General features: G+C 35.6%; 1 protein-coding gene, 1 long non-coding RNA gene and 1 pseudogene across 2 annotated transcripts; 2 read left to right on the plus strand and 1 right to left on the minus strand.

The window, feature by feature from the left end:
- Window positions 1-52: 52 nt before the first annotated feature.
- Elp6 (Elongator complex protein 6) lies at window positions 53-1,307 on the minus strand. The gene is made up of 2 exons (XM_011637188.2): window positions 1,085-1,307; window positions 53-986 (listed from the first exon to the last, which is right to left on the minus strand). Exon 2 carries the CDS (start codon window positions 978-980, stop codon window positions 156-158), a length of 825 nt encoding a protein of 274 aa, XP_011635490.2. The 5' UTR covers window positions 981-986; window positions 1,085-1,307; the 3' UTR covers window positions 53-155.
- Window positions 1,308-3,084: 1,777 nt separating this feature from the next.
- LOC148936846 (uncharacterized) lies at window positions 3,085-4,198 on the plus strand. The gene is made up of 2 exons (XR_016139049.1): window positions 3,085-3,819; window positions 3,890-4,198. It is a non-coding gene; the product is annotated as an uncharacterized LOC148936846 (long non-coding RNA).
- Window positions 4,199-16,781: 12,583 nt separating this feature from the next.
- Window positions 16,782-18,548, plus strand: LOC148936847 (uncharacterized; annotated as a pseudogene).
- The last annotated feature ends 310 nt before the right edge of the window (window positions 18,549-18,858 follow it).

An 18,858-nucleotide genomic window follows, 5' to 3' on the forward strand; every position in this document is an offset into this window, starting at 1 on the left:
TCTTCGTAAGTTGAAAATCATGTCACAAATGAAATTAATGTAAAAAGATGGATTGCTTTTAATTTTTTATTTCAGTACATATGTATAACATTAAAAATAGATAAAAAAATAATTATAATTACACAAATTGAATAATTATTAATAATTATTACCTATTACAAAACATATTCTTCACCAGATGTACCAATCTTTACTTGCCAATCCGACAACTTAAATAGATATGTCATTTTCTCTATCCAATGAAATTTAGATCTAATAGAATCTGTTTTCCAATAAACAGTTAATTTACCGGATGAATCTGTAGAATATCCTGTCTTAAATGGTTGTGTCGTAACACACAAATGTGCAGAATGTTTTAAGGCATTAGTAATGATGTCTGCATTTGATGTCTGTAAATCCTCTCGAAATACATGAATAAGAATACAAAGTTGTGATGAGGGATGCAACGCCAGGAATGATCTTAAATATTTCATAAAATACATAATATCACATACATCAAGACCAAGATCAAAAAAATGATTTATATCATCGATGATAAGAACAACAGATTTAGTAAACTTTGCAGCTTCATCATATTTTTCTTTGACATATGTAAAGAGTTTATATGCAACATCTATATGCTCTGCAGAAGTAACATCAGGAATTATTGTTTCCATTTTATTTGTAATATTCTTACACATATCAATGATATCATTGGTTATAATTTTCATTGGCTCGATCACAGTAACCCGATTTTTTTCTTTTAGATCGAGAAGATTATAGCCAAATCTCATCCCAATGTTGTGATAATGACCAAAAGTGTTATGACAAAGAACAAGGCAAATCGCAGTGTCCATCTTTTTTAACGTATGTGATACAACGGCGTTCACCAAAAAGTTTGCATTGGTACCATGTTCTTCTTTGATTAAAATCATTTTACCATCCATGTTTACTCTGTCAATTCCAAGAATGTTACATAACGTAGTTATTGAGCTAGCCATAATAAACTAAAATTTAAATAAATCATTATCATTATTATTATTATTATTATTGTGTTTCAAAACAGGATGTTAATGCAACATATTCTTAACCTAAAATTACTTACTTTTTAAATCTATACAATCGTATCAAGGTATGTAAAGAATATTAATACAAGTTTTTTAATTACAATCAAAAGTATTTTAATTACAATCTATATTGAATTCAATAATATTTAATTTATTATTACATAATATTAGATGATTTATTAAAAAAATTAAATTATAGCAAATTCAACCGGGTGCACGAGTGCGCACGAGTGCGCACTGAGTGCTCCCTCTCAAGCTTCTATCGACATTGATAAAAGTGAGACAGATGACACTCAGTTCACACTGGTGCGTCCAATCGAATTCGCTATTAGGGCTGCCTTCCGATATTCACTGCCAATACTGAAAATATATACTTCAGGGCATCGATTACGCATTTTTCAGTGACATAGGCTGCGTTCAGCAGAGAAAGCAGATCAGTGAGCGTTCAGTGATTCTTTATTATGATTGGTTTCTACACTTCATTCAACGAAGATCTAAAGGTAAAGACCAATCATATTGAAAAATTACTGAGCGCTCACTGATCTGCTTTCTCTGCTGAACGCAGCCATAGTTCACTTTTAGGATGCCGTCACATGCGGTGTAACTTGCGTAAGTGTAATCTACATATTCTAGTGATTTACTAAAACACATTACGCCATTCTGGGGATCAATTATCTAGGGAATTAATTCTGGGGATCATTAATCTAGGGAATTAATAAATATGCTTCGGAATTATAGAAGATTAGGACTGCGTTAGGATTAAGTGTACGTACATATACAATTGGTTATTAAGATGTGTATAATACTGTATACTTTTAATACTGTAATATTGTATTAAAAGATGTATATAATACTGATGTATATAATACCAATAAAATAATTTTCATTAGCTATGAAACTTATGAAACTATGTTTCATGATTTCCACGCATCCAAGCTACATACATAATCGCTATACGTGAAAAGTTTCACATGAAATGTCAAGGTATGAAAAATGAAAAGTAAAAAATGAAAAATAAAAAGTGAAAAATTTCACGTAAATTTCACATTTTCATGTTTGAGAGAGTTACATGATCCCGCAAAATCATACATGGTCATAAGTTCATGTGAAACTTTTCATATTTCCGCCCTAGAGAAAAAGTTACATGATCGACTCCCAAGTCAAAGAAATGGAATTTGAAAATTTTGAAATGTTCTATAATTATTGTAGAATGTCCATAGAAATGTTCAATCAGTTATTAGACCATGATTATTGTTGGGCCACGCGTTGAAAAACATAAATTATATATATATATATATATATATATATATTAATGACGGGTGCTGTCACATGCAACGTAACTTGCGCTGACCAATCACATCATTTCACTTGAATATCAGAATCTGCCTAATTGCTTTATACTGTTTATGCTATTATTATTATGCTGAATCTAATTTTTTTGCGGAAGAAACACATACACGATGAATAATCAGAATAATCAGAGCTTTTTGGCAAAATAAATCAATCAAATCAGAATAAGTTAATTAATTAATATAATAATGATTAATTAAATCATATCAAATTAATTAATAATAAATATATATATATATAAATAATTAATATATATATATATATATATTAATTATTATATATTAATATATATATATATATATATAAAATATATTAATATATATATATATATTAATTATATATATATATTATTTATGTTTTTCAATGCATGGCCCAACAATATCTAACAACTGATTAAACATTTCTATTGATATTCTATAATAATTGTAGAACATTTCGAAATCTTCAAATTCTATTTCTTTGACCAGATTGTCACTGTTATCCTGTAATAATATTCGTCTTTTTGAGAATATATATCGGATGCACCCATATTCTATAGGGAGCGTCCCAGATGCGCACATTTTCAATCGGACAGTGTTCAATTGGACCTCACTCCATTCTATGACGAGCCTTTTCTTTTTGATATACAATCAGTTTCCACATTCCAAACAATTTAAAAATATTATATCGTTTAATTTTATGTTGAAATTGTCTCATCTTCTTCCATTTTTGCCATCGCTTTCATATTATTAATAACAACAGATCAGGATTCATAATAACTTTTGAATAAGGTGAGGTCCAATTGGACACATTGCCAATTGGTCGATTAAATAAAAAAATTTTTGATAGGTGACTCACTAGAAAATTTCTAGGCATCGGCTGATGTGAGTGGCGTGTCCGATTGAAAATGTACGCATCTGGAACGCTCCCTCTGAATACATTCTCACAGATTAGATTCACATCTACTTGACTTCTTCGTACACATACTCGTACATAAAGTCTCGGTTCCCCATAAAGCGTACTTTTCCAAATACAAAGATTACAAAAATCAATCACAAATTAGTTTAGCATTTTTGTTAGAGAGTACAACAGAAACCCTAATCAGATATTGGTTGTATTAATTACGCATTTCTCAAAATTCTGCGAAATACGCTCTATGTGAAAGAAAGCTTAGATTTTCACCGTGATTATCTCACGGTTTCACCGTTTGTCATTTTCGCGATCACGCAGCGAAAAAAATTATTAGTGACATAACTAGAAGTAGTGAAGATATATTCATATCAAAATATTCCAAAAAACTACAATAAAGGTAACTTCACAACTGTAAATATAACCTTAATATTTAGCAAAATAAAGAGATACGAACTTAAGAATAGATATTCCTATCCGTGCAAAAAAGATAAATACATCAACGACACTAAGAAAGACAACATTACTAATAATTGTAAGTTGCAATAATTTATTAATTTATTTGAAATATATAACCTTTCATTTAGAAAATTTCTCTATTTCAGTGTTTTCTGTATTTCAAACAAATAGGAGCATAAGAGGTAAGCCAGCTTTGAGAACTAAGTTTGAGAACTAAGCTTGAAGACGTCTAAAGTAATGAGCTGCAATTCATCGAAGAGTATGAGTCGTTAAATAAGTCTGCATGAAAGAGTCTATACATCAAATTTTGCAGAAAAAAAATATTCTTTAATCATAGAAACTATAAATCACATTTCAGATAATGAAGCTGATAAAGAGAATATAAATGGTGGAAATGGTATTTATTTTAAATGTGATATTAGATAAGTTTTCTGAAAATATTATAGTTGACTAAATGATGTTTATTTATGGCAAGTTTAATAAATAATAAAAAATGTAATTACAATATTTTGTTTTCTTTCTGATTCACTCTATTTTTTTAGTATTACATCTTCTCAGTTTACATCTTAACAATAATGTGTTATATATACTAGCAATCTTCATAAAAAATTTGAATATTTATCTACAACGGAATATATAGTCATTAAAAATTAAAATAAAAATCTTCTATTGCCAGATTTAAAACCCAAAAAACTGTGGTCATTTTATCAATTAATATGTGTAGATTAAGAAACACTAGATTTTCATCGTTTAACTATATCAGCTGATGGTTTCATGCTAAATATCTCACTCTTTCACCAGAATTAAAATCATGTCACGTCGCGGATCGCGGCGATATCAGAATGCGACTTTAGAATTTAGACGAATTCCTTACCTTGGTTTTTTCCAGCTTCCTGTCGAGATCCTCCACCCGGGTTGGTCAAGCTCTGCGTGAGAAGACAAGGTTCTGTGATTGGCCGCGGGTTGTTACGATGCGTGACGTGACACAGTCTAGGGGGTCGATCATGTAACTTTTCCCTGGAAAAGTGAAAAATGAAAAGTTTTACATGAACTTACAATCATGTACAATTTTGCGGGATCATGTAACTTTCTCAAACGTGAAAATGTAAAATTTTTCACATGAACTTTTTTGCCACGTACCTTGGTGGTGAAAAGGCAGAAATCTAGAGAATTAATAAATATGCTTCGGAAAGAGAAGATTAGGGCTGCATTAAGATTAAGTGTACGTAGTACATATACAATTGGTTATTAAAAGATGTATATAATACTGTACCAATAAAATAATTTTTATTAGCTATAAAACCTATGAAAACTACTTAAAAACTATGTTTCATGATTTCACTTTCCACGTATCCAAGCTACATACATAATCGCTGTACATGAAAAGTTTCACGTGAAATGTCAAGGTATGAAAAATGAAAAGTAAAAAGTGAAAAATGAAAAGTGAAAAATTTCACGTAAAGTTACATGATTGATCCTTAGATCTTAGCGTGCACTCGCGAACGCGGAATTTCCGAATGTTTAGAGAAGGTTAAAAAAAATGGTTAAAAAAAATTAACAATCTATTACACTCTAATAATGTTTAATGTTCAAAATTTAATGGTTGTTATACAGAGCTTAATGAAGCGCATCTGGGACGCTCCCGTACAACATAATCTTGGGACCAGAACATACACTTCTGCATAAGTGTCGATTCACAATAGGTGATTTAAGATTTAAGAAGTAAGAAATTGACCAATCATAATCAAATATGAATAAAATAATTGACTATGATTGGTCAATTTCTTACGGCTTAAAAATAAAATATCTATTGTATATATATATATATATATATATATATATATATATATATATATATATATACCGAACTAACGCATACTGCATTACGCATAAGAAAAAGAATCAATCAGAATCTTTCATTTTCATTGGGAAAGGAGGGGGGATAGAAATAAAAGTTTATGATTTATTTTCTTATGTGTTATCATAGATGTCTATTAGTATAGACATAGAGTGCGTCTAGAGATCCTATAAGAAGAGACTCGCCATAATATAACTAAATACATATCATGTATCTGTCAAAATAGGTTATTAAACATCTTTCGTTTCCTGGAGCACAGATGTGCAATCCATACCCCAGCCAATCAGAGTCTACTAACGTCACGTGACGAGTTGGCGAGTCTCTTCTTATAAAGTTTCTAGGTCCCCATGGACAAGGAAATAGCGGAACGGAATAGTAACGGAAAGGAAACATGGTGGGGAGCTAATCAATCAGAATGATTCCGTTCCGTTTTTTCATGGTCGGGTTCCCCATGGCAAACATTTAACAGAATGGATTTATTACGGAATACGTGAATTTAACCAGTTATCGAATACATCGTTGGACGGCCCAATGTAAAACTACTTTAACCGTTCTCTTCATCCGAGAAGACATTAAAAAAAAAAGCATTTTCGCACGATATGGTATATAACATTATAGAGGGTGTATAATGTTATATAGGGTAACAACTTAATCATATTATTCTTATTATATCACTAAGCATTTGCATCTTTAATGATGAAACTTTAAATTTATGTACCGAAGCGTAACTTAAAATGCTTTATACTAATCTTAATAAGATAAACAAATTAAAGTACTTTAAGCTTTGGTACAATAAATTTAAAGTTTTACGTCTCAAATAAAATCAAAATCATGTTGGCGCAACGAGTCTTAGTTAGATAAAATATTTTAATATCATAATATTTAATATTATGATATTATATCATATATATATATATATATATATATATATATATATATATATATATTATATCATATATATATGTACAGGATGTCCCAGAACTAGTGAACGAGCCGCAGTGGGAGTGTAGAAGAAATCAATCATTTGGCGCTTTAATCGAGATGTAAAACTTTAAATTTATTGTACCAAAGCACTTAAAGTACTTTAATTTGTTTATCTTATTAAGATTGTTTATCTTATTAAGATCTTATAAAGTATTTTAGATTACGCTTTTGTTTCGATACATAAATTTAAAGTTTCATTAAACATGCAAATGCTTAGTGATATAATAAGAATAATATGGTTAAGTTGTTATCTCGGATAAACATAAAGTCGATGACTTTGTCCATCGTATATATTTTGTTTTCTTCTATTATTACGGCTAAAAATCCATTTATTTCTTGAGAAGGGGCGGTATCTGGAAATACTTATTGGCTCTTGTGATACGCTATCCAGGATTAATAGATTTTCGATTTCTAGTAAGTTGGTTTCTTTAATAGATGTATCTCGTTGTTGGTTCTCATTTATCAAAGCTTCATCCTGTTGATTATTTTCGGTTATTAATGTTTCACAATCGCTGATGGGTGAAATGGATTCTATTAATTCAAAAATCGTTTCATTGAAATTTTCTTCGTGGTATGGTATCGAAATTGATATGGTATGATATCGAAATTGATATCGAGAGTAGCAAACTTTTTTGCCTTCTCTATTGTAAGAAGAGACTCAAATGCAGATGTATGAAAAATGACGTAATCCTGCAAACAGTCTGCAAAAATCTCTTTCGGGGCTGTTTCGATCAAATGATTTATCTCTTCCCTTATCCATATATGCGTTGGGAAAATTCGTTTAAACTCCGCACGGCTTCTGGCTGCCTGGTCCCGTAAATCTTGTAAATTTATTCCTCGCCCGCGGTTGTGGCATCTATGCCAATACGCCAATAAATTAGGAATCGAATAGTTTATATTTTATAAAAAGACATAAATCTTTACCTTGATTGCTGATATAAATTTATAAATTTATCAGCTATCTTTAGCTTAATTATATCCGCATAGGCCAGTTAATACTGCCAGCTAAGTCTGCAAAGTTTAATTGTATGTATTTAATTGTAAGAAATAATCTTCAAGAAATAATCAACTAAAGCCTATTGAAAGAAAGAAACTTTCGTACATGTCAATTTTCTTAAATTTTCAAATATCTTTACGAGGTAGAGTAGATATTTTAACGGGGTTCTCTTGAGGGTCAAAATACCGAAAAATCATATTTAATTTACCCAATAATTTCCTTAGTAATTTGCAAAAACGTTTTTATAAAATTCCTACTATTAGTTCCTTTACCAAATTATCTTCAAGAAATTGTCTTGAATCGTTATTGTTACGTTCAGCCCGAAGTAAATATTTTTTTTTTGAAAATGGATAGGTAGGAAGGACGCTCCAAATACTCTCTCGCAGGTGGGCGTGCTGAGGTGTCCCTACGAGTCGGACGCACTGTGCAGATCCACGAGTGCGAGTCAATGTCTTGAAAAAAACGCTATGACTTCGACTGCATGACGTGCGTCCGTAATTTAGGCAAGAGAATTTAATCTCTTTTGCCAGGGACAGGACCATGTGCGAATTTTGGAATAACGGGGAATGAAAGAGGGAGGAAATAACTAAAACGATAAATAATTTTAATTTTACATATAATTAATAATTTTAAAAACAATTACAAGTTTAACTAACTACAAGATCCGCGTCATTATTTCTTGTGTTGAAGTACATTTGCTGAAGGTATATTTACATTTGATAAAATAATAAAAAAAAGGTGTTACATACGGAAATTCATATAATATAAATGTTCTAGAAAATTACAGATGTATTATTTAATTTTCGTGTACAAATTCGATTATATTTGTATGTTTGTCTACATTCTAATTATTCTTATCTTACGTTGTTTAATATATTTAATCTATATTTTGATATTTTTATCCTATGTTGTTTAATATTTATTATATTATATATTTAAATCTATATTTTGATCCGTGTGTGGTTGTTTCGGAGAGGAGGTCGGATTTCTGATGGTGAGGTCTAGGGAAGGAGGGGAAAGAGTCCGGAGTTCGCAGAACTCGTCCAAGGATTTCTTGGTGCGGAAATCTGGATATTGGAAATTTGTGTCATGGCGCTCTGGGAAGAAATCTGGGGGTGACCCAGATTTGGATGGTCTAATCGGGGAATAGGACGGAGGAGACATGCACAATGAATAGGGTCTTGTGCTGGAACAACTTGTGGTTTCTTCAGCATGTGTAAAAAACTCGGATGTCCTAGGCGAGAGGTAGTTGGCTGATCGACGAGTTCGCTTATTGCGAACGGAGCCTCTTCAGAGTTCGCCTTCGTTTCTGAGCGTCGGAAGGAGAGATGATGTAGATCTCACTAGAAGAAATGGATTAGTTGGATTATGAAGGAAATGTCATTGGTCGTAAACCTTAAAGCTATCTCTGAAATATTTCAGGAAATCGAGAGATCCGACGGAGGAGAGAAATAAAGAAGGGAAAGAGAAAATTGCAAGAGAGGAGAGAAAAAAAGAATAGATTTCCCGAATTATTCGATGGCCATGAACCTGCTGAGTGTTCTACAACGCATAGGGAGCCCGAGAGGTCCGACGGTCCAAGCAAAGAAAGAAAGAGAAAAAGAAAAAAAAGGGAATAGAAGTGTAAGGAGAACGGCAGAGGATAGAAAGGATGTAAGGGAGAAATGAGAAAATATAAGGAGAAGAGACCCAAAAAATTATAATTAGAGAATTTTATTATGTGTAGTCAAACTTACTGTTATTCTGGAATGTCGGAGACTTGGGACCTGTGAGATGATGAAGGTGGAACCGGTCGCCAGGAAACTTGATCACTTGTACTTGGTGAAAAAATATATTTCGACTGACACCGACTGATTGAATTACTGACAAACTGACGGACTGAAACTGTTCTGACCGCGTGAAAAAAAGAAGTAGCAGTGCGCGCTCCGTACCTTTAAGAGCACTATATATATGATTTCGTTGAGGAAAACATCTATACACATGTTGTTCTTCCGCAATTAGAATAATAGGGATTATCCGCTTAGCCAAATTCTAGTAACCGACCCTCGGAAGAGATCAGTTGCGTAACCGTCGCGATCTAACAGCATAACAGAACATGTGTCTCCGTTTATCTGCTTAACTAAATTTTAATAACTGATATCCGAAAGAGAAGAATCATGCAGTCGTCAAGATGTAACATCATTGTACTTCCGCGATTAGAACAATAGGAATTATCCGCTTAGCCGAATTCTAGAAACCGACCCCCGGAAGAGATCAGTTGCGTAACCGTCGCGATTTAACAGAATAACGGAACATGTGTCTCTCGTTTATCCGCTTAATTAAATTCTAATAACTGATACCCGAAAGAGAAGAATCGTGCAGTCGTCACAACGTAACATTATAATTGAAAGACATTTCCTCCAAATACCCGACTTCAGAAGGTTATCCACAATTTCAATAACGCCTGGCGTTAGTCACCCGAAAGAATTGTCTCCTAAATTTTAATAGTGATGGGTCGATGCTCACTTGAACATATAGCATGAAGCAATTGATAAATGGTTCCATAAGAAGTTGACAAGTTGTTCACAATATTCCCAATTGAACAAAAAATTGACATGCAGTTAGTATCTTATCTTAATTGTTTTCCATTGTCATGAATATATGATTTATTAACAAATTTTGTAATTGAACAGAGCATGCTAGATGTAAGATTTTTAAGGATAGTTAAGCAGAGTACGATAGTTCATCACGTTGAAGTGCATTCTCAACGCTCCCTTATACGGAAATTTATCTCTTTATCTCGTGAAAGGAAGCGGCTTACGATCGACGCTTAAGGCGGACAGGGTGAACCTCCCTCACACACGGGGATCACTATCAGAGAAACGCTCTCTTCTCTGGCGCAGAACACTAGTAATAAAAGAAAGAAAAGATAGAGAAAGAGAGAGAAGCTTATGTAATTAAGGATAAAAGGGGAGTATTGGGAACATGCTCACTGTTCGATATTAACGTAATATTTTCCTCTATTCATTAATTGATCTTGCGGTGCGGTAACAGTTGCAAACTTGCATAATACAACTGTATTAGTTTCGAAATTTATCCTTCATAAGGGTAGTATGGTCGATCAAAATTTATTACTCGATAAATGGTTTTAAAATCTTTTATTATACATGCAAAGTACAATTTCAATTCTCAGTACAATATTTGAAACATGCAATCATATTAAGTGTATTATTCTATTTCTCGAGTAATTGGACGCATTACAATGCGTATTAATTTGTGAATGATACAGAGTTCAGACAGATTATTAATAACTTACAGAAAAATTGCAGAATTGTCGTGGCAAAGCTATTTGAAGAGCGAGCGTCCCATTTGACTATGTTGCGATTGATCACAGCCACTCACAGCGGCCGGTTAGAGGTTTTCTTCTGTTTAAATGCTGAATGGCTAGTGGTCAATTGCAACGTGGTCAAACGGGCTCTACTCTTTGAAGAAGGCCTGTTATGGGTACACCCAGCGGGAACCAGTGGTATTCACAAAAAGTATTCTGGAGATTTTACGGAAGCGCGCACTCTTTGCTCAATAAAATTCATACAGAGTCTAAGTTAACGAAAATTTATTCGATACGGAGATGTTACGGAGATGCGCACTCTTTAATTAATAAATTTGACTGCTCTAATATTCACACAGAATATAAGTTTCTTAAATTTATCGATACGGAGATGTTACGGAGATGTTATGGAGATGTTACGGAGATATGCACTCTTTAATTAATAAATTTGACTGTTCTGCGGGCTTTCCTTAGATAGCCCTTATATACTCTCGGATTGCGTCAGACTTAGACATTCCATCACGAAGTGGATTATATAAACTAACATGACTCTAAATTATTTTTCCAGGAACCAAATGTAAACGAACATGCTCGTTCGGCATATTAAAAGAAAATGAAATCCGTAATTTGATCCGAATCATGGATACCGTCTTTAAGGAAGAAATTATTTTAAATTCTTTTAAAGCAATTTATATATAAGTAACAATATAAGATCGATTCTAACTCGGGAGCTCCAAGAAGGGTAGAGGGACAGAGGAGTTCCGCGACGCGGGACACTCCATAAGCGATGGGTGCGGGGTCCGCCGCCGCCGTCGCCGCCACCGCCGCCGCTCGTCGCCCGCTGCCGCCACCGTCATGTTCTCTCTTTCATTTTTTTCTCTCTTCCTTCCTCTTCTCTCTTTCTTCCTTTTTTCTTAAGCGTTCTCTCTCTTTCCACCAAGATATCTCGTTTTGTCTTGATATTTTTTGTAATTTTAATTTTTAAAATTAATTATTTTTTCAAAGGAGATTTTTTAAAAATATTATTTAGTAATTTAAATTTAGTAATTACTTAGTAATTACTTAGTAATTTAAATTTATTATTATGAGTAATATTATTATTCGCGACATGATGCATCGGCACGCGACTCGCTATCGCAGCGCAACTTGAAACCGCTGACGCTGAATTGAAAGGAAGAAACTTGAACTTACTTGATGAATCGAGTCTACTGATGGTTGAGGATGACACTCCTTCGTCTTGCAGCTGATACATGATACGCTTTGCATATTTTTTAGAAACACGGGTTGACGTCGCGAGATTTATGTTAATAATGTCTTCTTTTTCCACTGACTATAACAAATAAAAACAAAGAAATTATTTAAAATTTAAAAAATTATTGTAAATTTAAAATAAATATTCATATGTACTTTTATAATTTATATGTAGCATTTATTTTTGCTTCATAGTTTTAATTTACACATATAGGACACATATCACACAACATTATTTGATATAGAAGTTCTACATTCGATACAAAATAGTCCTTCCATTGTACCAAAAGAGTCAATTTCGTGTATATGAAGAACATTAATGTGCGAATACAAGTCTCTAATTCTCACAAAATATTCTGTACAATCTCGAAGTAGAATTTTTTGCTGAATAGTAAAATGTAACGCGGCAGATTCTTCTTAATTCATTTATTGCATTAATTTCATTGTTGATTCAAGAGTTTATGCTTGAAACTCATATTAAAGTCAGTATCATCACTGTTATAATCAGAGTCTTCGAGCACTTCTTTATCAATGTTCATTGCATCATCATCGTTATCATTATTATCATCAACAATATCATCAACAACATTATCATCATCATCACCATCATCTTCATCTTCAATGTCCATAACTTCATCCTCAATATTATCTTCATCTACCAAATCAATCACTTTAATTTCTTCTTGATTTGCTACTATCACTTCTTCATTCACTAAATCTATCACTTCGATTTTGTTTTGATTATTTGCCATTACTTCTTCATCATTAATTAATGTAACATTATTATCAGCCATAAGGTCTTTAATTTCTAACAGTACTTTTAAAGCAGATTCAAAAGTCTCGTTCTCTTCCGTTTATTTTGTAACGCGCAATGTTTCGAATGTTTTACACATCGAAAAGTATCGCTAACATCTAGATTATTCAACAATTCTAAATCTTTATAATAAATATATCCAAAATTTTGATAATGACATCATCTCTCGCATCGAGCATATTTGTCAACCATTCTTTCTTTTGACATCCTTTAACATATACGAGAGCTTCATCCTCTATGTCAATCACAGCTGTTGTAATCAAACATTCCGCCATGCTATACGGAATCATTCCGTTTTCCTATCGCAATCTATGATGATTTGCAATCAACCAGGAAGCGCAAAATTTGTCGGATTTTGTAAGGAGATGCCATGGTATAGAACTTGCAAAAATATAATAAGAGAGAATTGTTCCCTTTCTCAATACAGCCACTTCCTTCACGACAAATCTCCTTCCGACGACCTTGCAAATCCGCAAACGTTGGAACGATCATTACAAAAAAACAATTCTTTTGAGACTACGCTCCATCGACAAATACGTCGAATTTTTATTCCTTTCTTATATTAAAAAAGAGGGGATATTTGCATAATCTTGCGCTACATTGGATAATGGACGCACTACATTGGATAATGGGCAATATTCGACAACGCGATCGTACAAGATGAGACAATAAGCCGTAATATTCGGCGGTATATTTTCTTTGAATCAAATTCTATTCGTACATCTACAGTAGCGCTCTTGATGGACTCGTTTTGTCGCGAGCAATCAATGACTACAATAAATCCTTTTGTCAAAAATGTTTCTACAGTGAAAAGCGTTTCATAACAATTGTATCTATAATATGATTTATGAAAATGTGCATACATGTCAAAGAGGATGGCGTATCTATTTTTGTTAAAATCTAGATTTAAGTCGTCGTATAGATAAAATTCGGAATTTAAATAAAGTTTCACATTGATCAATTTGTAGTCATCGAATATCGTAACATTCAAACACATTATTCTTTCGACCGCAGAGCAAAGATAATGTACCGCGGTTTCTCTAGCTGAGTCAACGTTTTTACAGCCCACGAATAGTAGGTATACTAGGCGGGTTCTAACCCAGAAGCGTTGAGGGGGGTGCGGGTGTGCGGGGGGAACTGTGCGCAACCGAGGAGCTCCGGGGAGGGGGGAGGGGGGGACGGCGCGTGTTGGGCGACCCAGTGCCATTGAATGTAAACAGCGTCGACGATTGATGCCTTCAGAGCATCGTGATAAATAATTACCAAAAGATAAATAACGAAGATGATATAAAAAATTGGACGCGTGGACATGACGTCAGAGGGGGGGAGGGGGGGGATCGCCGCCGCCGCCGCCGCCGCCGCCGCGCCCGCCGCGCCCGCCGCCACCGCCGCCGAGTAAAAAATAAATATCTCTCTTGTATTATCTCTTCCGTTGCGGCTCTCTCTCTTATGGAGAATATTATTTTTCTAATTATTTTATGATGGGGAAGAAAGAAATGAAAGAAATACATGTTTTTTTGCATATTATATATGTTTATATTTTTAAACAAATTGAATACATTTTTAAGTGTGAAATTTTTTTATTCACATGTGTTTTTCTTATACACTAAAAACTAAAGCTAACAGCTCGCAATCGACGAGTTGGCGTCTATCGAAGATATCGCAATCGCGTATCGCGTTCGGCACTTCCTCGGGATCTGTTACAACAGACGCGATGTTGGAGAATCGCGTATACTTGGTATCGATCGTATCGACGAATCTAACGAGTCGATCGAACGTCACATCGATACATTCGTTCAGAGCAAACATTCGACGTAACGTCGATTCGATCATCGTTACGCATACGTTCAAAGATTCAAGACGTACGAGTGTAACGTCGTTCATCAGACAAATTCTGACGGTTAATGGTCCGACGCTTATAAAATTGTCTTTGTAATCGTTTAGCAGCAATTTATAGATATTCCATCGCTGCTCGTAGAGTCCCTTCCACGTTTCGAGAGACAGTATCAATTCCTGTCCCCGATGATCTCCCAGAGTGATCTCCATGTAGCTCGGTGGACCAACGTTGATTCCAATTTCCAGAAATTTGTAACCCGTAGCCGTCAGAGTGTAACGTCTGCTCAGTAAGCGCACCGCGCGACGCTCCACCGAAATACTGTGGAAATTAAATATATAATACTGCACAATATTGAAAAAAGAGAAAAAAATAAAAAAAATGCAGGTGAAATTTACGCGTTACATTCCTTCTTTTGTTTTTCGCCATTGTACGGTGCACTGTTTCCTTTGGCAGAATACATTGCGTGTTGTTCGAACGATGGAGGAGCGGAGTACCTTTTTTGTCGTGCAGATCGCTCGATGGAGGAGGACTGATCGCGTAAATTTTTTGACATGGCAAACCGTTAATCCCCCCACCTTTCCCCTCCCCCTTTTTTCTAAGAATTTCATTGTTGCAATCAAACATGTAGCGACATGTTCGCAAAGGAGCGCGATGACGTTCAAATTTTGTTTTCTAGGAAGAGCCCGTGAAAAGATAGCTCTTCGTAGAAATCGACGTATGTGTCGCGGCGTGTCAAGAAAAGCGCCGATACTCCGGCTGCTATAAACAAATTAGGGAGATCTATGATGATGATGTTCTGATTTAAACAAAGAAATTGTCGATGATATATAATGGGTCATGGGGTGTGCAGGATCACAGTAGATGGAAGTCTAATGTGTGTGAAAAAAATAGGAGAAAATGGATAATGTGTTGAATATAGAAAATGTGTTTAATATGGATGAGGAAGACTTTGTGGATATAGTGGACGAAGTGTTTGAAAATGAAGAAGAAATAGAAATTGACAATATTGACATTGATATTGAAGACGAAGAGCACGCATTGTCTGACGATAGCAATTACATAAGTGATCAAAGTGATGACCTTACGGATTATGCAGAAAAAATTGTCACCCGTTCGGAACTCCTTGCGTTGAATAATAATAAAAAGTATTGTTCAATACAATTTTATTATTCAACGGGTGGTGCACTAACTCTGTGTGCCGAATGCATGGTTCGTCTGGCGGACACTGACATTGGAGTATTGTATGCCGTTAGGAAGCACGAGATAGATACTCTCAATGCGCTAAACAGCCGATTTTGCTCCAATTGCCAACAGTCCGTCTGTATGATAATGCCATGCAACATGTGCCCAATTTGCACAAATTGAAAGAAGACAACATTGTGAATGAGGCATATGTAAGTGGAAGAGTGTGATGTGATATAAAAACAATATGGAAAGGTCATTGGAAGAATTAACAAGTTCTCCGTTATGGGATTCAATCTCTCATCTACCAGTGAACGTGGCGGTGTATTTTATAAAGAGACACTATACCTCAACTCCCCATTTCCCGATTTCTCGTCCAAGAGTTAAGGGACGCTACAATTCGACTCTCTGCTTCTCCGCTCCTTCTGAGAGAGCGGAAATAATTCTGGAAGCGTGCACATATTATCATTATAGAGGACACGCATACAATATATTACTACCTCTCTCGCGGCAAAAAGTAGCAGAGATAATTCCAAGAAGCGATAATCATATATGGTTGTTCTATTCCCATCAATCTCCGGACATGGCGGAAATACAACGCCTTATATACTGGCTTCGAGTTAAAGCAGCTATAGAGAAAAGAAAAAAAGAAAGTAAAAAAATGTAAAATTGTTTTAATAAGACAGTACAACAATTTAAAAGAATCACGATTTTGCAATATGGAACATCTAGAGCGAGTGGAACGCGAGCTGCTGGAGCAGTGCAGCCAAGTCGCTACCTTGGTGGAGTGTTTCGCGTGGTTGCAATGATGAGGTGAGGAGTGCATCGAACAACTCGAGGAACTTAGCCGTGTTAAGCGTCCTTGACTCAAATTGCAAATAGACAATCTGCGGTGGCGAGGATCGCGCGACTCGCGGGTGCAAAAGTACAACTAGAAAGACGTTTCGTGCACGTTGGCGGTGAGTACGCGAGCACCAGTAGAGACAATGGATCTCTCGTTTGGCGAGAAATCGATACGGCATTTGAAAGCCACATATTGACTGGTGCGGTGATCAATGTGGACTATATCGAGCCGCGACAATTTTTAGAAGACGCTGGTGGTGTAGTGCTCGAGCGAGTGCGAGACATTGTACAAAGACACGATAGTGTGAAAGTGAACACTGCATTTAACGGCGAATTTGTGACGGGCGATAAACGCGCGAACAAAAGTATAAACACTAAAAATAGTGAACTCTTTCGAGTGTCAAATGTGGACGAGTGGTACGAGCAGCACGTCATCGAACCCACGTTGGCGTCGCTCGAAGAATTCCAAGAACGCGACAGTGGATGGGCGTTGTCGCGAATTCTAAATTTGACTGTAAACGTGAACAAATATAATCCAATGCACGCGGGATGTTACATCGAATTACCGCGGGAAATTATGTTAAAGCGAGCGGTGATCAATGTACGATCCAATGACAATGCGTGTTTTGCGTGGTCGGTGGTCGCGGCTCTGCATTCGGCCAAAAAACATACAAATCGGGAATTGTCGTACCCGCATTATACGACAGTGTTAAATTTGCAAGACATTACGTTTCCGATGACGTTGAACCAAATTAAGAAGTTCGAACATCTCAACGACATCTCAATCAACGTCTACGTATCAAGGAAAAGGAGATTCTCTCGATACGGCTGACATCAAGGAAGATGGAGAAACACGCAAATCTATTGTACGTGCAGGATCCGCGTGACGACAACGCGGGACACTTTGCGTACATCAAAGATCTGTCCCGTCTTGTGAGCTCGCAAATAAACAAGAAGAAATGCAAGAAATACTTTTGCGACCGGTATGTATTTTAACAAATTTTATTATTTCTCTTATAAAATTGTTTATTAAAAAATCATATTTTCCGTTTGCAGATGTCTACATTACTTCAGTTCGTCTGAAAGATTGCAGTCACATACAACGGACTGCGAAAAGATGAACGATTGCGCCATCCGACTGCCGAGCGAGGACGACAAGTGGCTCGAATTCAAGAATCACACGAATAAGGAACGACTTCCATTCATCGTTTACGCGGACTTGGAGTGCGTACTACGGCGAACGGAACCGGCAGAGAGGGAAGACGCATCGTACACCTACCAGCAGCACGAGGTATTTAGCATCGGATACTACGTGCGATGCTCGTACGACGACGCGTTATCGGTATATCGATTTCGTCGCGACGAAGATTGCGTTGCGTGGTTCGTTCGGCAACTCGAAGATTTGGCGCATCAAGTAAAAATTCTATTATCCGCGAATGTCCCCATGGAAACGTTGTCGAGAGAGCAGTGGGAGGCATATCGTAGCGCGACGCGTTGTCACATTTGCGAGAAATCATTTGCGTCGGACGACACGCGGGTACGCGATCATTGTCATCTTACCGGTCGTTACCGTGGTCCCGCGCACTCAAATTGTAATCTACATTATAAAGATTCGTATTGCATTCCCATAGTATTTCACAACTTATCCGGTTATGACGCGCACTTTATCATCACGGAAATAGCTACGGCGTTCGAAGGCAGGATCGACGTGCTGCCGATAACAAAAGAAAAATATATTTCGTTTACAAAACACGTTCAAGATACCACCGAGAGATCAGATTCGCGAAATTGCGTACGCTTGCGGTTCATAGATTCGTACAAATTTTTAAATACCAGCCTTGATAAATTGGCATCTTTTCTAACGAAAGAAAAATTAAAAATTTTACGTTCCGAATTTTCCACGGTCTCAAACGAAGATTTTGATTTGTTGACGCGCAAAGGTGTCTTTCCGTACGAATACGTGGATCGCGCGGACAAGCTGCAGGACACGCGCCTACCACCGCGCGAATCGTTCTAGCTCGTTGACCGGTGACACGGTGTCG

Source organism: Pogonomyrmex barbatus, unplaced genomic scaffold, assembly GCF_055798465.1.
Source record: "Pogonomyrmex barbatus isolate J1 unplaced genomic scaffold, ASM5579846v1 scaffold2, whole genome shotgun sequence".
Lineage (NCBI taxonomy): Eukaryota > Metazoa > Arthropoda > Insecta > Hymenoptera > Formicidae > Pogonomyrmex > Pogonomyrmex barbatus.